Source organism: Anas acuta, chromosome Z, assembly GCF_963932015.1.
Source record: "Anas acuta chromosome Z, bAnaAcu1.1, whole genome shotgun sequence".
In the NCBI taxonomy this organism is placed as follows: Eukaryota; Metazoa; Chordata; class Aves; order Anseriformes; family Anatidae; genus Anas; species Anas acuta.
In genome coordinates, this window is record NC_089017.1 from 7159299 (window position 1) to 7182289 (window position 22991).

The following is a 22991-nucleotide window of genomic DNA, read 5'->3' on the forward strand; positions in this document are numbered from 1 at the left end:
ACACACAGACACACACCTCTACGTATTCCACACCTCTATTTGTACATAACCTGGGCCTTACATCATTTGGGTTATTTTCATTCTTCCTACCAAAACTTTACCATTAGTAATGAATGAATAAAGCAAATGATTCTAAAAATAATTAAAGGAACTCATTTTGGAGATATAAACTACACACTCCACCTTTCCAGGATAGCCTATTAGCTTGTTTTCCCAAAAGGCATAATGCTGACTATTTTTGCTCCAGTATGTAAATTATTTTTTTATTTATGCTTCTAAAAAAAAAACACCAAAACAAACATATAACCATTGATCTGTTCATGCCTTACACTACACTTTCAGAACTGTCAAAAGTCTTTAAATATTCTGGTAACAATCACTAAGAATCTATGAAGCTTAAATATAAACACTGGATTAGAGATGGGATATTTTATATTAAGAACAACATTTCCATGGAGTGAGTATACTTTATTTAAAATAATAACAACTGCAATTCTTGTCATCCCAAAACTACTGAAGAATTTCAAGTCAAATTTACTGAACAATTTTGGCTGGAGGAAAAAGTGTGGGGTAGAAAGGAGCAACGGTGTGAAAAACATTCCAGCAGTCACAAGGAGGATTTAAATTCGGACTCAGAAAGGAACCAGATGGGTGGCCATAGAGGTGTTTTGACTGAGACACTCTCATTTTGCATAATCTCTTTTTCTACAGTTTAGGAAAGCCTGGCAAAAGGAAAGGCACAGACAGCTGGAAAATAAAAGCTGCTCAGAGAGATGCAGAAGGCAAATAGGCAGAAATTCAGCAACATTTGTACCATTCAATCCACATGCTTGTTGTTCTTCCACTGGGATTGCTCGTCTTCTCCTTAAAGCATTTTGAAGGGTATTTGCCTCATAGATAATGTGGGGATGGGGCGTTCCCTCTTTCTGTGGATGCTTTTTAATGGGCTCAATGAAGTAATCCCCATGGGGCAGTTGGAAATATCCAGTCTGAAAATAAGCATAAAATAGTTAATCTCTACTGTCCACTACCTGAATTCAAAAGTAAACTAGACTCTTTTCACATCACCGTCCTTGAGCTCTTCTCATAAGCCAGCCTTTACACTGTGGCATCAAAATATTAAAACAACACAAAACAACATGTTTTCAGCATTTATTTTGCTGCATACATCAACAGTTGCTTTGTACCTCATGAAGGTGTAACAGACCAGATGGGAACAGAAGAAATATCTTCTTCCTAATGTCCTGAAATTCCATGTATTGAGGCAAAAGCTTCCATATTTGTACAAAGCCACGGAAAGGTCAAGAGTTAATTAGTCAAACATGATGCAGTACAAAGAGCCACATCTTGTTCTTCTGGCGTTTTGCAGCCATTCCCCAGAGAACAAATCCTGAATAGAAGCTATTTCATAAGTGAAAAGCGTAATTCTGCTCCTACTGAAGTTCCACAGTCAGATTACACAACACAAAATGGCTGAACTGTGTGGTCCACTCTCAACTCAAACATCACCCCCCACCACAAGCCCCCAGGCTTTCAATGGAAGAAATAAGTAGCTTTTCATGACTTATAGCAAGCTATTGTGATCATACAATAGGCTGGCATAACAAAGGCTGTAAAATTTCTCATGCTACAGCTTCTGTATCAAGCTCCTAACTTTGACTGAGCGCACTTTTGACAGGGCTTTGATATCAACCTGGACTACACAGGATTCATTTACACCTCCTGCTGCTGCAGTCTGAAAGATGCATGCAACTGAGAATGGCCTTGGTACCCTGTGTCTCAGTTTGCATTTCTGCAGAGATTGCTAACTTTGCAAAACCATTCTACAGCCCCTACACTCCAACATATACAGAGCAATACTAAATCTAAAGAGAAGGATCTACTGACAACTCAGGTCCCCTAGCCCACGCTGCGGATGTGACAGAAGATCAAGGTATCCCACCTACTCTTAGCCTTTTTTTTCAGTCTTTGTTTATTCTCTCGCTGTGGTCAATGCGTCTTGCTTAACCTGCTCTGGGACAGGGGAAAAAAAAAAAAATCAGCAACACTGTAATCCCTTAGCTGCTGTATTCAAACTTAAGAGGACAGAAAAAAATTTTAAATCATTCTGAAATACTCCAAGGTCCCCCAGTTTCCCTAGGCAGTTGGGAAAGCCAGCACAAAAGCACGAAGAGGGAACTCTTTGGAGCTGGGGAGTCTGCCCCAACATCTCTAAAAAGTGACAACTCTTTCCCTTTCCAGTTTTCTACAGCAAGTCAAAGCTTAAAAAACAGAGATTATTCTTGACTTGAAGCCTTAAGGTTACACCCATAAGACTTCACAGGTTTAAGACTCAAAGTCACATATGTTTGCTCATCTGGGATTACTGTTACTGCTTGTATGTTTTCATTTCCTTTTTAAGGAAAAAGAAATTGAGCCCTCAGATTCTTAAACACGAAACCAAAAATGCCCAGGTTTCTTTTTAAATTATAAATCAAGGCTACTTTTGACATAGTCTGAGATGCACTACGAAAGCAATAAAACCCATGCTTAGAATGGATAATGATGTCAAGCAAGCATGAACCTACAGAGGAGGAATTCCTATGTGGAGGCTAGACAAGGAAATAAGTAGATGTTGCTTCCCTCCTGCTGCTCAAGGAATCAAAGCATTGGCACAGGTCCATTCCATTTCATTCCAAGGGATTCAAACTTTCTTTTATATTTTATAAGTCCTGTTGTGTTTTTAGCCTGGTTGGAACCAGGAAGAACTAGTCATCTTCACCGCAGATGCTGATTTTGTAGGGCAGACTGATCAGACACTGGCTTATTGTGTCAAAGTTGCACCTGTATAAAGGAAGGCAATCACAATCACATAAAAATTGTATGTTATCAGTAGTGACCTCATTTACCAAGCTCCCCAGTTTCTGTATGTCAAAATTCAGCTATCCATCCAAGCTTTATGGAGCAAGAGAATAAAGAAAAAATAAACGTATTTCATATTGCAAATGCACACACATAGATGGCAGGAAAGGTTGTTCAATGAGCCAGTAACCATTGGCTACTACAGAACCCGGCTTTGGACATTCCCACTGATTTTATTTATTTTTTTTAATGTTACTGTTTCTCAATATAAAACATCTGCTTTCTCAGTCTTAATGTTTTTTGCCATAACAACTCTATTCTAAAGTCAGCTCTGCCACAACAGACATCCCAAACCAGCCGGCATTCTGCAGACATCATTTGTTAAGTTCAGTACTGTAATTTCCCTGTCCCATCCTCCTGAGGCAGAAATACTGCCAGCCTTCCTGTAGATCAGAGTGAAATAAATTTTCGTCCTGTCCTTTACAGTAAATGCTTATCTGTACTAATTCTACTACTATCCTTATCATCATCATCACATCACTTTCCAGCAGTATATGCAGCTACTTGAAGCATGCCTGTATGTGTTTCATTCTTCATGTAGATGGATAACTGAATATGAACAGAAACAGCTGCACCACCTTCTTCTAGTTGTAATTACTACCTTCCTGCTTGTCTCCTCTATGTTATGTGAGACAAGGTCCAAGAGATGCCTCCTGCAATTTATGCAGAAAAACTAGAAATTTTTGATGTCCCTTATTTTCTGGAAAAGACCACACTTATGTCTCTTTCCCTGAAGAAAGACACCTCAGAGATGAATAACTTTTACACAACGGTTTTAACATTTGTTCTTTAAAAGGGATTTATAAAAGACAGCAGTTTTGCATTCGTTGGCTGCAGATTGCTCTATCTTGGGAAGATAAAGGCTGCTCCCACACTTAACATCAAGGCTGAAGTTGCTGTGAAACATGAAGGAGAAGCCTGCGGGGTTGTTCTACTGGGGAGACATTCCAGACCTTTCCAGTGTCATCAACTCACAATTCAACACGCCTCAACAGCTCCTGACACCCTGGAGTAGCACAGCTAACCTACAGCTAGAACTGCTACCAGCTCTGAATAAAACAAGAACAACTCTAAGCAGGCAGCTGAACTCCACCACAACCTCTCTCTCACTCCCCTTCCTCAAAGGGGACGGGGGAGAAAATGCAATGGAAAGGGCTCAAGGGTTGAGATAAGGACAGGAAGATCTCTCAACGATCATAAACATGGGCAAAATAGACTGTGCAGTAAGTTTCAGTGCAGTAAGAACTAAAAACAAACTAAAAACACCTTCTCCCTCCCCTCCACCCTCTTCTATGTCCTCCCTGAGCAGTGCAGGGGAATGGGAGCTGTAGTCAGCAGCTTCATCTCTGCCACTCCTTCATGGTCACTCTCTGCCCCTGCTCCACATGGGGTCTCTCCCATGGGATGCCGTCCTTCCCACAGGCAGCAGCTCTTCAAGAACTGCTCCCACTTGGCTCCCACTGGGTCCATCCCCCAGGAGCAAACTGCTCCAGCACGGGTCCCCCACAGGTGGGCGGCAGCTCCCCCCAGACCCCCTGCTCCTGCGGGTGCTCCTCTCCACGGGCTGCAGCTCCGGCCCGGGGCCTGCTCCTGCGGGGGCTCTCCATGGGCCGCAGCCTCCTCCAGGCCACATCCACCTGCTCCACTGGGGGCTCCTCCACGGGCTGCAGCATGGAGATCTGCTCCGTGTGGGACCTGACCATGTGGGCTGCAGAGGGACAGCCTGCTCCACCAGAGGCCTCTCCACAGGCTGCAGGGGAACTGCTGCTGCCTGCCTGGAGCACCTCCTGCCCTCCTGCTGCACTCACCAGGGCGGCTGCAGAGCTGCTTCTCACTCCTCTCTCCCAGGTGCTGTAGCACAGCAACTTTTTCCCTTTCTAAAATCTGCTCTCACAGAAGTGCAAACAACATTGCTGATAGGTTGGCTTTGCCCAGCAGTGGGTCCCTTTGAAGCCAGCGGAAACTGGCCCTTATCTAACACGGGGCAGCTTCTGGACTCATCACACAAAGGCCACCTCTGCTACCAAAACCTTGCCATGTAAGCCCAATATTGTCATACGCAATCCTTCGTGATCAGCTTGGGAATACTAACTGGGTGCACTCATGCAGTCATTTCACACGTTAATTCAGTGGTAAGTCCCTACAAGCAACTGATGGGATAGCATGGAAAAATATAAGCCAGCACTGTCACCAAATAGAGTATAACTGTACCTGTTAGGCCACTGACTGTGCACTTTGAATCAAAATGAGGATTTGTTGCTGTTTTTCTACTTTCAGCTTTGACCTCAAAATGGCTCATGAAAAACTGTTTTAACCTCTGCCTAAAATGTGGTTCTTAAGGCAAGAGGATGTTTCCTTCACTCCTGTTTTGCACGGCAGACTTGAAAAGTACATTAAAAATCTGTATGCTAGTAAGACTGCAAAGACAGAAAGGGCAGAGGTGGCACTTTGTTACTGTTGGTTTCTATTCTTATTCAGAGGATCCAGCAGAACATACAGTTTTTTCAAGTACTATAGTTCTAGACAGATTGCAGGTTGTGGCAAAAATAAAAACAATAAACAGTTTGCTCCAGAAGTTATCACAGATCCTAAATTCTAGCAGCCATACAACTCGTTTAAGCAAAACTGCCTGCTCTATGCATAATAAATTCCTCAGTGATGTAAGAGATTTATAAGCAATCTTTCCTTTCACTTGAACTTTCTGCACTGGGAGATTCTGAAAGAGTTTGAAATTTGGATGAAAACATCATTGCTCAAATATGGAGTAAGATTGATACCATTACATCCTACACAGCATTTTAGTGCCATCTGCATTCTCCACGGTAAAGACAGCTGCCGGACAGTGCAGGACAGAGACAGGATATTGTAACCAGGCCAGATCTTATCTTTCTAAAGGTGTCGGTCACTGTGTAACCAAACATCTCCAAGTACTCCTTCTTTCCAGACAGTTTCAGTATACAGGTATTCTCTAACGGTGTTGCCAGCTTGAAATAAGTGCATGCATTGCCCTTATTTTTCTTGCAGCTTCCATTAATATGGTACTGTAAGCACCATGTGGGGAAAAAAGATGGAAAAGAAGATGAAAATAATGGAAAATAAAATAAACTAGATTCCCTGGTCTGTATTATTCCCAGCCACTATTCCACGAGGATACAAAGATTCTTGAGACCAGTGTCTTAAATACAGCTCTGTGTATGTGTTACATAAATGTAAATCAAAGCAAATTTAGGGAGGCTCCCTCCTTTATCACAAACACTCAGCTTCCTCCTTTATCATGAACACTCACTGATGCTAAATACACTTCAAATGTATTTTCAAACTTTCTTTACATCAACTCTCTGTCACTGCCAAATCACTCAAGAACTGTTAGAATTGCAAGTGCAATTCAACAGTGGAGTGCACTGAAATACATGATTCTGCCTTCTACATGCAATACATATAGTTTTCTGCCATCATGTATGTCCATGCTTAATATCAGTCAGCAGGACGATGGGAAAAGGACTAAATCTGAAGATACTAAACGGCTATGATAATTTTCCTCTGGCAGTTCAATATTGTGTCAGACAAAAACCCAACAAAAGCCTCAACATATTTAGAGTCTATCCACAGATAATTCTACTGAAAACACTTAACTTGCTCTCCTCCCCCAGAAAGGGACTTGAAAACGAGTAAAAATGACCATGCCTTGTACCCTACACATCCATCTCATTCAAAACTTGTGTCCAATACTGAGTTTTGGCATGCCTGGTAATTCAGCATGGACATAATAAGGCAGCTAGGACTCATATTTGCAGAAGGACTTCCTGCTATGGTGGAAGTAGCTCCATCAGAATGGAGCTTCTTAAATTGTTTTTCTTCCATCAAGACTTCCTGTAGCAATAAATTCTTTGCTTTAATGCAAACAGGCATCCATTTATCTCCTAAAACAAGATCCCTTATCCTTCCTTTGTTTATCCTGAAACTGTTTAATTTTTGACTGATTAGCTGCCAGGTAGGAATAGTTGTTTTCATTCCTATCCAGAATCATAAAGAAGAGCGTATGTGTTATGCTCTAGGTCATATATTAAACAAATTATCAATTACACAATCTATCAATTGGAAATGTAAAGACCCTACACATTATAGAGCTAATGAATAAAACTCTCACAGTTTTAACCCTGAGAAATGTGGAGCTCTTTAGAAATAAGTCTAAAAAAGAGAAGATTAATAGTTTATATTTCATGTGCTAATCTAGTTGGGGAAAATATTCTTTAATGAATTCAATTTCAAGTTCTGTCTTCATCAGAAATGCAGTACCTGTGTAAATTTATGGGTGAAACCAAATATGAAAATCACAATGCACTGTGCTCACCAATGCCACTTGGGATGAAGTGACTGTAAGAATCTGCTTCCAGCACATGCAGATGTACTTTCAAACAGTATTCAACAGACTTCCAGTACTTACTGAATTCACACTTTGCGCTTGAACTTTCATTCTCCACAGGCTGTATAGCAAGAAAGGAAGTAATGAGACTAACTGGAAGAAAACGTCACCTATCTTCACATTAAATTTACTTCAGAGCACTCAGAACTGGCAAATTTATCTTTGCTATATAAGTGCTTCTTTAATTCTGTTCATTTCATCTGTTCTTTTTTGACTCTCAAATATAACAGCAAGTGTTTTTCATTTAAAATCCATCAGATTTCAAGCTATGTATATATACAATGTATGTGTGTGTTTTTTTGTTTCATTTTTCAACAGTTTATAACATTTTTTTTATTATTTTTTTTTCATTTTGTAGCACATTTGGTAATGTGATGAACTGCAGTTCCCGGGTGCATTCACATAGCCTCAGGGTATACAAATAATCCTCATTATGAAATTCTCATCAGAAATAAGCAAGCTTAGTTATGCTTATTGTAAAATGCAGATTTAAAAGGTTAGTTTTTATGACAGAAAAGTGATTGCAGACAAGTTCCCCTCATTCAAACTTTCTCATGATAAGCTACTGTATAAAATAATAGAAATGGCCATAAAATGGAGGAGGGTGGGGTCTCTCAATGTCTATTGGGGAAAACTGAAAAAAATGTGTTATTGTTCTTCATTCCTTCCTCAAATTCCAACATTTTTATTTTTTTTTCCCCTAGGCTGTATTTGGAAGCGCTTTTACACTACTTAATGGGATTTTTCACTCAAGTGTCTCATCCTTTTTACACAAATGGCTCCCTGGACATATTGCATCTCCCACACTGCATGTTGCTCACCATGAGGCAATACTAGGACAGTTCTGAATCAAGCTTTTCAGCCAACATTTTTGATTTTCAGTAGAAATCTCTGTTTTCCAGTGGAAAGCAGGTATTTTTTTACATAATATTTCTTTTGGTCAAATGTTCAGCGTTTTTTGTCAAAATATATTTTGTGGCAGGAATTTTTCAAACAGTTCCACATAGGAAACTGAAGCAGAGTCCTGTGGGAGAAGGGAGAAGAACAGCTTTAGCCTTGACTAAGTTTTGTAATTTGCACTTCTATTCCAGACAGGAAGGGCTGGAATTAGTGGGTGTATGTCAGGCAAACAGGGGAAGAAAAAAAAAAAAAAAATTGAGTCCAGTTCTGTATTACTGAGAACACTGACAATAATGCCAAAAAAAGTAACATCTGTAATGAGAGCAGTTTGTTCCTCAAAGCAGACTGCAGTATTTCCAACAATAAGTCAGCAACGGACTCTGAAAATATGGTGAGTTTTTAGAAATTAAGGAAAACAAAAATAAGAAGATGCTGGTTTTACCCTTAAGTAGTTTGCTGCACAGCCACATACTATAACTGCAAAGTGTGGTAAAAGAAATTTGGTTTGAATAAAGGACTCTTCTAATTAAAGAAAAAATTGTGCTGTAGGAAACAGAAATATTCCCACACTCATTACCAGAGAATTTCAGCCTCAAATAATCAAAACTGAACTACTGAAGTAAATTATCTGTGAACATATTTTCCTTTTTCTTATTTACCTTTTTCAGATTCTGATTTGTTTTCTGAGAATTTCCCCCACCCTCCCAAGGTCTTTCTGTTTGAAACATCATTGGTTCCTACCTCCACCTAAAACACAAACCCTGTGACACAAGGATCCAAGCAAAATTTTCACCTCCTTCCTCAGCTACAGCTACAAAGAAATTGACCTGCCATGCCATTGCTCAGGCAGAGAGGAGAAAGCTGAGAGGCTGATTCTGTTTCAAGAATTGAGAAATTGGACAAAAGCTTGTATTATGAACATCACCCCCACAAAAAGCCAGCACTCTATCTCTTTTAAAGAAAATAAATGATGCTTTCAGCAGGATTAAGTGACAAAGGTGCTAAGCCTCTGGAACAGAGTCTTATAGTTGAGCATAGTTTTGGTACAAAATTAAAATAGCTTATTTTTAGAATAAGGCAAGGAAAAGGACAGTATCATTATATTACTAAATCAGTCCAAACCTGCGCTTGAGCAGGACTGGTTCATTCCTCTGCGCACAGTTTAGCAGAGATGGAGACTTGGATGAAGTTTATCTAAGATGCATTTAAAGAAGCTAAGGCAGGTCTACATTTGAAATCCACCATTTATTTAAATGGGTAAGAGAAGCAAACAGATCAAATTCTGTGTCCATCTGTTCCTCTGCAGTGCCCCAGAAAGTTTTTTACATATTACTGACAGCCAGGAATAACTTCTGTGGACCTCCAACTCATTGCAAGCTTCACATTTCTTACAGAACCTGAAGTACCTTGGCTGTATTCATTTATATTAGAGGAAGTTCTCTTTGAAATTAATCAATGTGAGTATTTGAGAATGGCTCACATATTAAAAAAAAAAAAAAAAAAAAAAAAAAAAAAAAAAAAAAGCACCTTTGTTCATACATCAGGTCATGGCATCCTTACCCTTATTGTTCATCCTAAAAACATTTTTTACTTCTTCCAGCTCTTTGTTGGTTACTCTTAGAAGCAGCAGGCCACGTGTCTTATTTACATATTCCGTTCTGGGTGCCCTGCTGGCCACCAACTAGCTAGATCGGCATCACAGACATATCCCATCAGACTACTTTTCTTATGATAGAAGACCTGTAAATGAAAGCTGATTTCTGCATGGCCATGAAGCTGCTTGAAGCCTCATTATAATCTCTGTACAGGCTTCTGCTTTGGGATCTCCAGTGGTTCACGAGGAAGATGAACCACTACATCTCTAACCGTATCAGTCACTTCTTGTTGTCTAATTCCCAGACTGCCCTTATACTTCTTTCCACATTCTCATTTTCTACATTTTGAAATATATCCCATTTGATCTGCTTAAGCCAGATCTGTGCTTCTTTTCTGCATCTAAGGATCAGACACACCATTAAATTCCAACAGAAAAAAAAATTATTGTCCATTAGTGGAGATACAGTGAATATCCATTTTTATGGTCTTAAAATACAGCGAAGATGACATTTATTAAATCTTACACAACTTCCAGCACTGGTTATATTAAGTTGAAACAAGCCTGTGTTTGCCACAGGCTGAGCGTCCAGCAGGGAAATTGCATGACACATCTGACTCGTAATTCATTAACTCCAGCACAGTTTGAGTCCTTATTCTGTTTGCCAGTCTGATTTCCAAACTGCCACTGAGAGATGGACTCCCAAGGGCTCTCTGAAGCCCAGGGCACTTCTGAGGTCCAGGGCACTTTTTGCCCATGTTGCCTTTGCAGTTTGATGGCTGACAAGTCCGCTGTGTCTTTGGAGGAAATGGCATGGTCCTTTGGGCTGCTGAACCTGCCAAAATCCAGGGAGGTGATACCCCCACCACACCCAGCCTGTGCACAAGCACATCCACACAGCAGGTCACATCACTCTCAAATGCAAAGTGCCTACACAAGTCCTTCCTCCTGCATAAGTCGGTTAGATAATACTGAGCACTTCAGCAAGCAATGAGTATGAAAAATATCAATATAGCCTTAAGCTCTACTTCAGAGTGAATCTAATAGCAACTTAAATCTAAATTGAAGATTAATAACCTTTACTGTCCAACCTCAATGACACCACAAAATTTCTGAGTGTTTGCCTCTACCGTATGTCCTTGGTCTCTCTGTCCTCCCCCTCCCATTTTGTGAAACCCTTGTATAGTGGAAGTTTTAATGGCAACTTGTACTGAATAAATATAAAACCACCAACAAAACAAACAAAAAAAAAAAAACCAAAGCAAACAAACAAACAAAAAAAACCATGAGCTGTTTCTCCAGGTGCAGGAGGCTTACTTTGACTATAGTCACAGGAGGGTGAGATTCTTGCAAGTTTTGCCTTAATTTGGAATCCAAAAACAACTTGGCAGGTGTCACTGTTCTGAGACAAAATATGTTTCCCAATTCCTCCAAAAACAACCCTCAGTTTGGAGAAGTAGGAAAGAGCAACAGCTGTTTTATTCTTGGAAAATACTCTTGGAACATCTAATTCATCTCTTTCTGATTAAGCTTGTTCAAAAAGCACTGTATCTAAGGAGTTTAAAAAGTATAAATACTTTTTCCCCCTCTAATATCCAAACAGCTTCTCATGAAAACAGAAATGTTATAAGAATGGTTTGTAACACCCAGCTTCTGAAATCCCTTGCGACTTCTGATAACAGGATGAGTTCTAATGATTTGATCTGATGGACAGTAAACTTTTACAGTTTGTAAAGTAGATCAAATTTAAAGGTTTAAAACCTACATAACACTAAAGAATAAAGAATAAACACCAAATCAGTGAGAGGTTTCTTACCTAAACTTTGATTTCTAATAACAATGCAAACATATGCAAGAGGATCCACAGACACAATATCTAATCCTAGAGACTGAAAGTACCAAGAATTTTTTATTTTACTGCTCACTTACATTCTACAACTAATTCCATGCCAGCAAGAATGGCAATATTAACACTGCAGAGCTCAAACCTATTAGAGAATAACTAAATACAAATATTTGATCAAGTGACAACTGGCATTGTTTTTACTGACAAGTCTTGTTTGTATTACTGTGACCCGCAGGAACCCTAGTCAACAGCCAGTAAAGCAGAGTTCAGAATGATGAACCAAAGAGACAGCTGCCACGACGTGTGCAGATGGATGGAAGAAAGCACAATTATCCCTTTTTGCAGTGGATGAAAGCTTGGCAGGGGCTTTACTCTCCTAAAGAGAAGAAAAAGGAAGATCACAGTACAACTTCTGCTCCTCCACAGAAATTATTTTGCTTGAAGAAGCTGAAGATTGAAGTCTGAGAAATGCCAGACTGGATTTCACTGACCCATCTGCTGACTCTCTTCTAGCTTTATTCCGTGCAGCTCCATCACACAAACAAGCGGCATTGTCAGGAGCAGAGGGTATGATTTAGGTCTGCAGTTGTGATCGTTGGGGTATCAGGGAGAAAGCTTCTGCCTCTCTTTCCTGCAGACTCATGAAGCCTCTGGCTATGTGCCACAGATGGGACTTATGAATGAATTTCAGCATGCCTAAGAAGGGTCACACCACTACTTACCATGAAAGTCATCAAGGTAACCTAAAAGGCAGACAGTACTGATGCTATCAGTTTCTTCACTTTTCATGCTTCCAGTGCTTTTCCAAAAGGTCATTTTCCCACATCAAACGGTAACCTCAGAGCAGCACTGTTACACTGAGTTTCAGCTCACTGCCTACAGTAGAAATTATCATTTCTGCCCAATAAATGCTTGAAACATTCTGCCCTTTTTTCCATGGGAAGCATGAGAGAAAACTTCTCTACTAGCTTTGCACAGGCTGAGAGCCACGCTCACATGGCAGATTGCATCACTGTCACTGGGGAAGATTGAAGGGGAAGGGGGTTTATCAAAACCAAATACACTGTGAAAGAAAATCCAGTCCTTATCTGAGGGCAGCTGTGACACATTAGGATACCAGAATATATCAAAATATGAGTGACAGTACACTGAAAAGGATATTTCGCATCACAAGCAGTGGCTGTATTGAAAACTGATTGAGAGTAAGAACTGAGATATGGGAAGAAAGGGGAGAAGAAGTGAAATAGAGCCATAAGAAAAAGGTTCAGAGTCACAGAATCTGGAGGACAAAGCATTGCCTCTAGTACACAGATGATGCTTGGTACAATGTAGTCTGGAAACCTGCATAACAAAAACTGGTAATTAGAACAGAAATGGTACACTTCTGCTGGCCTGAAGCAAACCACATGCCACTCATTTGACTTTCCCTGTTATTTCTGTCTGCCTGAGAAAGGAAAACTAAGTGATTTTATGACTGCATCTGGCACAGCACAATAAACGTTTTTACAAATCTGGTACAAGTTCCAGGTCCCACACATACCAAAGGCTGAGCTGATTCAGCATTGTGTTCAGGTAATTTTAAGAACATAACGTATGCAAGTTATCTCTAAACTTGACATAAATTTTCCCCTAGAAGCTTTAATTCTGACTGAAATCCACTTGTGTTGGTATGAGAGGTACACTGCACACACTAATACATCATCCAAATTACCTATACATGTGAGACACCACAGCTTGCAGGCAGAACAACTCTCTCAGAAGTGCAGAGATGACTCATGATTTCAGACTCAAGTTGTTAAAAAAAAAAAAAAAAGAACACTGAGAACTAAAGACAGTGGACCAAACAAAAACCCCTAAATCCATTCACATTCAAGTTTCAGTTCAAAACTTGGCACGATGTACATTCAGTAAGGACCAAACAAAAGGGGAAGTTGGTACCAAACCAGTAACTGAGTAGACTACTTACACTAAGACTGGCATAATTAAATCTCTGCTAATTCCAAGACCCTTCTGCTAGGAAGCTAAATCTGATGAAAAGCCAAGCACTGCCCTTGAGGTGCCAAATCCTTTAGCCCCTACTGAAGCAGTTGGGAAGTCAACATGTTCAATGGTTTCCAGAGCAAGGCTCAGAGTGCATTTTGCATTTTGGGCTCGATCTACAGAGATGGAGTTGTGGCTGCACCACCCTGCTGGGGAAGAATGACAAGCAGCACTTCTAACCCATACTTCTGATTATACACAGAAAATAACAGTATCTCAGAATGGTTGAGGTTGGAAGGGACTCTGGAGATGATCCAGTCCAACCACCCTGTCAAGCAGGACCACCTAGAGCACATTGTACAGGATGGCATCCAGGAGGGTTTTGAATATCTCCAGAGAAGGAGACTCCATGACCTCTCTGGGCAACCTGTTCCAGTGCTCTGTCACCCTCACAGTAAAGAAGTGCCCTCTCGTAATCAGCCGGAACATTCTGTGTTTCAGTTTGTGCCCGCTGCCTCTTCTCCTGTCACTGGGCACAACTGATCATCTTAAGGGTTTTTCCAGTTACATTCAGACCTGTCCGAAGGGAGCAATACGGTGTGCAGACAGCAGCCCAGGGCAAGGACAAAGAGCCTGTTCTCTTGGATTCTGCTGCTACATAGCTATCTGGGGCAGGAAAATTTCTCTCAGTGCCGGTACCATCTTCAGACCACACACCTGTGTCATGAATAGAGACAGCCATAAAAACCCATTATATTTCAAAACATGAGGGGAAGTTCCCAAGGGATCAGAGCCCTTGGAGACATCACAGGAAAGTGAACTTTGAAGCCTATTGGGCCAAGCGCTCAAGCAACATACAGTAGGGTTGGCTGTACTGATACAGACGTGCTAATGGTCACGTCACCATGCAGGAGGTCAGCTGGGAGGCCACTCTTGCACAAGAAACAGCACATGGGGAAAGGCAATGAAGATACAGCCTCTCTTTCTTATCACTGCCTCCATTTTCTGGAGGGCAGGTTTGACTCTGACAGGCATTTCCGTGTCTCCCAGAAACTCAGCAGAACTTGGAAGTGAAGTAAGAGGAGGACCAGAACATCCTTTCCATCAGCATTTACAGTTATGCTATGTTCATGTCCCAGTAAGTCTCCTGTATGCACTGAAATCGGTTAGAGCTCTTCCAGAAACTACAGATAACACCAGAGTAAGCTCCTGTGTACAAACCCAGCAAAATGCTTTGTAGCAGGTACTGTGATATATGCTAAAGTACCCACCAAAAAGAAGGAAAAAAAATAAATAAATAAAAGCAAGTTAACAAGATGGCGCTCTCTTTTCTCTTCTCTCTTTTCTCTTCAAAATCTACAGGAGAAATTCAGTCAACCCACTGTAACACAGATACAAAATTACTATATACTTGATGCAAAAAATAGAGAGCAGAACACAGTAATTCAGTGCAAACCAGAAAAAAAAATTACAGTACCATTTTGTAAATCCACAACACACCTACACATTGAACACTTTATAATGTCTTGTTTCCCGGCCTCCTGCTCCCAAAAATAGGGAACAGAAGTAGAAAAAGTACACAGAAAGGTGACTCAGGGTAAAGGGCAACTTCTGCGTAATAAGCACCTGAAAAGGATGTATGAGAGACAACATAGGGCAGGTGGCAAGTGGCACAGAAAAGCTGGAGAGTCTCTGCCTATTTGCTGTCTGCTGTAGCACAAGAGCTAGGGAGCTTTAAAAATGCTGGGAGGTTACAAAAGATTTTTTCATCTAAGACTTACTTAAGCTGAGGGGGCATTTGTCACACAAAATTGTAAATGGGAAATGTTTAGAGAGGTTCCAGAAGAGGCTGGATAAACCCATTTAGGAAAAATTAATCCCAGGCTCTCAAATAGAAAAATACCACCTACAGCTCGGAAACAGCATGTCAAGGAGATGTTCCTATTTCCTAGCTCTGTTCTTATACCTCTCCCCAAGAACCTGCTGTTGACCATTATTTCCTTCTGAAAGTCTGCTGTGTACTCAGCAAAGCCAACGGCCTGGCAAATAACACCCTCCAAGACACAATCCACAATCTGCTGCTCAGCTGCTGCCTTTGTAGGAGCTTTTTCAGTACGGAAAAAGGCTTTCTGCGTTGCATTTCTTTTGCCTCCCAAGAGGCTTATTCCTATTGTGCCTTTTACTCTCCTGGTTTCTATTTTCTTGTAGCCATAACATCAGGCCATGATGCCCTTCAGGGACTTCACAACAGAGCACATGTACTCTGTCTCCCCAGCATAGCTCTTCTTCTCAGAGACAGGCTGTGGGGCAGGCTGGACCTCTGGGCTGACATTTAACTGCCATGGGTCTTAACAATTTGTGCAAGTGGCAACCACTTCCTTTAGAAAGTGGCACCTTTAAAAACTGTTCCTGGGAATACCTGTCTGTCTGCATGCAGAAAGAATGTCTCAGTTGTGCAGCTCACCCATGGAGATGAAACTCCATGATTCAGATGGAGTCTGGCCTCAGATTTCAGGCTAAAAAAGATGAATTTAGGATTATTTTCAAGTATTTTGATATGCACATCTTTCTTCTGTAGAATATTTCTGAAAAAAAAAAAAGGTTTTGCCTATTGAAAAGCTTTTGTTTTTATTTGAAACTGACATTGAATTAAAAAAAGAGAATTAGAAAAAGATATTTCTTTTTGTTTGACTACAAAGTTATTGCTTTTGCTATTTTGGAAATAAAATACTTTTTGGAATGAAAGCATTTTATTTTGTCTTTTTTGAAAAGCGGCAGTCAGCCTTCAAGGTTTGAATGTGGTATGCCCTAGCACAAAGAAAAGAAAATATAGAGAAGAATCAATCTATGTTTCTGGACAAAAAATGCAGTCAAACATTCTTAGGAACAAGACAGATGGGGAAAAGTATTTTGCTATAGTAAAAGGACTCTTTTTTCTTTCTGTTAAAGCTTTGCCGTCATCTCTTCTTTTGCTCAATGTTAAAGTTTGGTCTTCAAAACTGGCATGTTTTGAAATTCTCATAATGCATCTTTCAGGGATTCTGAAATGATAAAAATACCTTCTAACTTAAAAAAAAAAAAAAAAAAAGGCATCAATGTTCAGCACTTCTAAGAATTCAGCACTTTGTCTCTTTAGGACATATAATACTGTTTAGAAGAAACCCACAGCGATATGTGGGAAAATATGCCACGCAATATGCCAATACTTTTGTGTAAATCAGACAGATGTTTCACGCAGATGAAACACTTTCCTGGAGACGTGCTGGTAGTCCTGGATCTTTTACTGAAAAAGTGAAGGTCTACAAGACTTAAACCTAAAAGATATAAAGTATCTTCAATTCCTATTCAGAATAACTCTTGCTTCTCAGAGACTAATGAAAATCCAAAGGCTTGATAACAATGGGAATAAATAAAAGGTAATAAAGACTGGATCATATGCAGTCCTGAAAGAACTCCAACGGAGTTCAGAGTTCTTAAGAAGAGGTATATTTGACCCTTAGACGTCTAATAAGCAACTTGTGTGGCCAGAGGAGTGTTTAGAAACAAATTTGGGAAGGAATTCATGACTGAATCATCAGTAATTCATAATTCACCCCTCACAAAGGTGAACTTACAAAACCAGTATGTACAATAAGCAATAAATGCTGCTGTCACTATTAGCAAGAGTTGCACAGCCAAATACCAGAATTTTACCGCAGAAATGTCTACATCTGTGAGACTGTGGCTTTTTCAGTGATATTTTCAACACCAGGATTTTCATACAAGATGATGCCATACTGTAATGGCACACTGAAGTATGGACAAATGAAATGCTATAATTGTTAAACCATTGAAAAACAACGGTTTTGTACCAGCAAAGCAGAGGCAATTTTTGTTCCTTGCCAAAACAATTCAGACAAGATTTCCTCAAGCTGATCTGCTTTTTGGTCAGCAGTACAACTTCTTTTCTTCTTCCCTACAACAATGAAATCTGGAAAGGAAAACACTGAACCAAACTCACACTTAGCTCTACTGCGTTTTATGTGCTGCAGGCATGGATCTGACTGCCTACATCGCAACAAACTATGTGCAGATTCCAAAGGCAATGAATAATCTTCTCTCTGCTCATATGTAAAACACATGCACTGTTCTCCTCCATTCTTTTCCTACTTTAAAATATGCTTGACCTCACTCTAGAATAAGCACATAGCACATGGCTGTACCCACAGATCCTTGACATGCATTTTCTATGAGAAGACTTTCAAGGAAGGTTCTGCCAGAGCCGAGCTGGAAACACAGAGCTAGTTTAGTAGAACTGGACACTAAAAATCACATCCAGCCAGCTTCTTTGCCCACCACTGCTAGCTGTTTTCCAAGAGCCACACCATCTACCCCTAGCCCATGACATAGGTTCTCCTTTCCTTCCATGGTCTGACTCATATCCCCACAGCAAATTGCTGTTGTTTGGCAGCACATCTCCGGATTCTGCCCAAAGACTCGCACATGCCTTCTTACAGTTCCTGCCAATGCTGTTGAGACAGCATCAAGGCAACAGCTGTTCTTCCACCAAGATTACTCCAGCATCAAGTCACCTTCCTCCTTCCGCTCCAGACTTTGAAGTCTGTGACCATGAAGTCACTGCCCAAGCTGTTCAAATCCCTATGTTTTGTTTCCCCATGTAATCTGATTTGATTAATTTGGCACTGCTTTTGACTACCTTCAGTTGAGAAGCATTCAAGAGTATCCAGAGATAAGAGCTGTGCAAAGTTACTTAACAGGCTCTGTTTTTATCCTCAGTCTCCTTGATTTTCAGAGGTTTCTCAAAACATTTTTTTCCACAGTGCAGGCTTCAAGTCTCAACAAATTATTCTGTGAAGCTCTAGGGAAACAGTTGGGATTTTCTTGACTGCTGTCCTTAAATGATAATCCTGCTAATTCAGGAAGACCATAAGAAAGATGCAGAAATGAGAAATCAGCTCTAGCTCCACAGAGTTTGAAAACATGTCCAGCTCTCAGCCATGGCACTTTAAAATGCAGAAAGCAAGCATGTGAAACATAAGCAAAGGATGCAGTTACACACAAGGCACAGGTGACATAGAGGAACTATAATAGATCTCAGTTGAATCCCTGAAACTAGGTAGAAAAAGGCATAAACTATTGTGCACTGGGAAGTATTAACACAGCAATTTCTAATTAGTAACTGACTTGCAACAAAACAGCTGACCTCTGTCTCATTCTGTTAGCAATGCATAACGCATGGGACATTCATTTTATAAACAAACAAACAAACAAACAAACAAACAAATAAATAAATAAATATGTTAGCCTTTTTAAATCATAGATATATACATTTTCCTTTACAGCATTAGGTTCTTAGAAATAATGCACTCCAGGTTACTGTAAGCATGTTGCCTATATATGAGACAGACAGACAGAAGTTCAGAGCATACAAGCACATTTTTATTAATCACCTGCCACAAAACCTTCAGACATAAGGAGATTATGGACAACACAACATAAGCTGCAGCTCTAAATCACCTGCAAGACTAACAGGGCCAAGAAGGTTGACAAGCAGCAGTTTCTGGCCTGCTGACACTAATATTCCATGGCAAACACCTTCTAACTGGTGACACATGCCATCTGCACATTTTACCACTACTCAAAGAATTGCTGCTGTTTGTCAGCTGGCTGTCTGAACTGAGAGGTCGAAAAAAGCCTCGGAATCAAACAGAAAATTCAGTTTCCTTTGTTGAAAATAAAAGGTAGAACACAAAAATTCATGCCAAACATACTGTTTCCCAAGGGAAAGTACCTCTTTCTAGTTTGCACTCATCTGCTACTGCTTGTTCTATAATGAATAAACCAATGAATAAATTTTTGGTAATGTTTATACTGGACCTAGCACAACACCTATGACTCAGACAGCTGGCACTACTGCCATGTGAATTATCACTCTTGATAACAATAACAATAAAAATGAGTAATACTCAAGAGGAGTAAAACTCACTTTACTGCTTGGGCTCCCAACAGAGATTTGGCTTGAAAACCATCTGACAAACAGTACCATGTGCACCCATTGCCATTATGGGGTGCATGCATGAGCTTACAGACCTCCCTCTGAGCCTAAGCTACACACAGAATATCAGTGTCACAGCCAAACTACGAGGTAGTAGTGCTTCTCTCCTCATGCTTTATCTCGAGGTACCCAGCAAAATGTGTGGTGGCAAAGACTTGTTCATCACATGGGCAAGTTGGCTATGAAACCCTACAACTAAGTACTGGTTAAGTGATATTTTTTTTTAATTAAATGCCTGACAGACTCCAGAATCTGTTAAACACCCTAAATGCAGAGAAATCGGACGCAGACTAGAAAACCAGCCCATATTTGAGACTATATTCCAAAGTTTGTCCGTGCAACTGTAGTTCTACCACCACACTGACCAAGGAAACTTCTGGCCCTCCAAAAACAGTAGTATGTTAGTTTTTCTCTTTTCAAACTGTAATGAGGCCTGGAAGATAACCTTTATCCTTTATATTTTTTTCCAACATTTGCCATCTTTCAAACACTGTATTCACATTCCCAGAAAAACTCCATAATGCCCAAGTTGTGAGTTGAATATGATGTTTTCCTGGGTAATTAACTTCAGGCATCTCTGCAGAGTGAGAGAATAAGCATTTCATTGCAGTCCCCTGCTGACATGGAATGATTTCTAATAGGAAAGCCCAAATAGAAACAGAAATCTGCTAGCAGAAATTTGAGACGCAGACTTAAAGGCACGTGAGAAATGCATTTGCATTCATTTCCACCAGATCTTTAACCAGCTTCAGACCTGTCTGCTTAGACCACAACTGCAATTCAGAAAACACACACAGTGAATGGTGCTTTATTTAATTTGCAAAAAGAAGAACATCATCTGTTTTATAATGTTTGCAGCAGCCCACAGAAGAATTTACAGTGGTCAAAGGCCCTGCTGAAAAAAAAAAATAAAAAAGAAACACAGTATTTTCATTCCACTGTCAGGAGAGTCCTGCTTTCACTGCTTCTCAATAAAAAAAAAAAAGGGGTTCCACATGGTTTAGATACCCTTCTGCCAGCCCTTCTGCCTTCTAGCAGTCTTGGATGCATCAAAACAAGCAAAAAGATGAGGGTGAAGCCAGTGCTCTTGCTCTAGTATATCATGCTTCCAGTGGGTATAGGAAGGAATTAACTAACAAAATTTGGGTTCCTGCTCAAATAGCTTTGAAGGTCTCACTGCACAACTCTACTGCTGCATTTGTTGCCCAAGAATCAGCCTCAAAACATCTGCTGGACTAATGACCAACAGAACAAATTTTGACAGGACCGGGACTGACACTGAGGGCTGACAACCAGACATAACAGAGCTGTGCAAACCCTCTCCTATGCCCCAACCATCCTCCAACAAAAAGTCAGTAGCTATGGGGAATGAAGGGGTGTGGGCCTCAGGGTGACCTTGGCTGTTGTGCAGGCAGGTCACCCCACATCAACAAAGATCCGATGGGGGCAGCTGGACTCTTTAGCAGGACAGACTTCACCACAAGGGCTCCACATGCAGGTATTCTGGACACCCTTCTACCTCAGGTGTACTCCCATAATACTCGTGGAGTCACTCCTGCATGGGGGACACCAGACCGAAGTGCTGTGAGGAGGAAGAAGCTTTCTGAAAGGCCAATGCTTAAGCCATGTTGGTGCAGGAAATATCTGTAAACTCTTCTTTCCTTTCTTCATGCTTGCTCCTTCCAAACGTTAACTTCACTGAATTATTTGGCTTCTTCAGTAGAACTCAGTGAGACGCCAGACCATCTCAGAAGATACAGAGATCTAAAGAGATGGGAATGATTTTCCCAAGGCCAAGCCTACACAGGGCTGCAGAGTCCTCAAACTCATGTGAAGTTCTGCTGCTTGTTCCCAGAAGCAAACCCTGTGAGGGTAATTTTTTTTTGGAATTGCAAGTTGTGGTAGATAGAAAAGCCCATGGCTGCACATTATTTCACAGTGTTGCAGAGCAGCGGGGTATTCTGATGGGAAGGCCTTGACATAGGCTACCACCTCCTGGCTTAATGCCACAGCACAGCAGTGAGCTATTGACTGGAATTGACACCACCACTTTGAAAACGTCATCAGTCTTTGATCTCATGTCTAAATCATTACACAAAGAAGTGATCTGTGCTGCCTTTTATAACTGTCGTCTGTGAAAAGAGAAAAGCGTCTCAAGAGGATGTCTGAAACCATGGGCTACAAAAGGACCACAGATTAAGGTTTCTAATTTAAAATCTTGGGGCAGTAGGTGGGAAGACTCTAAAGAAAGGAATTCAAGGTAATATAGGCATGTAAAAGCAAGAAGAATTAGCAGCAGCAGACAGCAGGAAACAAAACTGATACTGAACCATTATCTTTGCCTAGTTTGTATTTGTAATTAGCCTGAGCTGAGATCCTTCAGCAAGGCCAATGGGATAGGGTGAGTAAGGCCCATGCAGCTGTTGGTGCCCTGCAGTTCCCCTTGAATATGGAGGGGTATGGCTGGTAACTTAAGCAGGGGATTTAAGCAGGCAGGTAGTTTTGAGAGTGAAGATCAAACGTATTTCTCTGATCTTGTGAAAAATTATTGAGCCTCACGAGCACAACTTTCTCAAGCCTTCTGAATTTGAGAATGTGATTTAAGAGACACTTGACACATTGAGATTCAATGATTACTCAAAACAGAAAAACAATTTAGCTTACTAGAAGTTCTGTGAAAGTGGATTATTATCTTAATTCTGGCTTTTCATTTAATAGCCAGGAGGACAAACAGTTTCAAACACTTTCACAGTAGCTAGATGCAACAGTACCCGGTCACTTGCAGCTATGTGCAATACGAAACAATGGGATAATCTGCATGAAGGTTTGAGAAAAGGACAATCTTTGTCTGCCTGAACTAGAAAGAAGCAGTTTTCCTCTCCAGATAATAGCAGCTAGGTCAATCTGCCCATGGGCAGTTTAATTAAAAATCTGTAATCTCCTGGCACTGACTGACCATTGTTTTCCCATTCCTGTTTTTTTCACTGATAAATCATTTGTTACCGTCAAGATCAGAAGCATCTGTTCTCTGTCTGAGGGGAAAATGCTACTCTCTTAATTGGCAACATACAGCACGCAATCCTGGAAGTGCCTTTATTTATTCTGACTTGCATAAGTTGGGCTGAACTGTGTTTTGATGCAATATGTGTAGTAATGGATAACAGTACAGAGTTGAAGAAAATAAAATCAATTGCTCAAATTCTGCATTACCCAGCTTCTAGCAATGGCCTAGAACAGAATGGAATTTTAACAAAGCAAGAACAGCATGATGAATCGCTCCACATATCACTAC

At 40.5% G+C, this 22991-nt stretch overlaps 1 protein-coding gene across 3 annotated transcripts in view; it reads right to left on the reverse strand.

The window, feature by feature from the left end:
- Positions 1-22991, reverse strand: part of ADAMTS12 (ADAM metallopeptidase with thrombospondin type 1 motif 12) — a 172173-nt gene that overhangs the window by 103744 nt on the left and 45438 nt on the right. For 2 of the 3 annotated variants that reach the window (XM_068666284.1, XM_068666285.1), the window contains exon 3: positions 815-989. The exons of the other annotated variant lie outside the window; for it this stretch is intronic. In XM_068666284.1, the coding sequence (XP_068522385.1) occupies positions 815-989 (175 nt within the window). The remainder of the gene's footprint in view (positions 1-814; positions 990-22991) is intronic. 3 annotated transcript variants of the gene reach the window in all.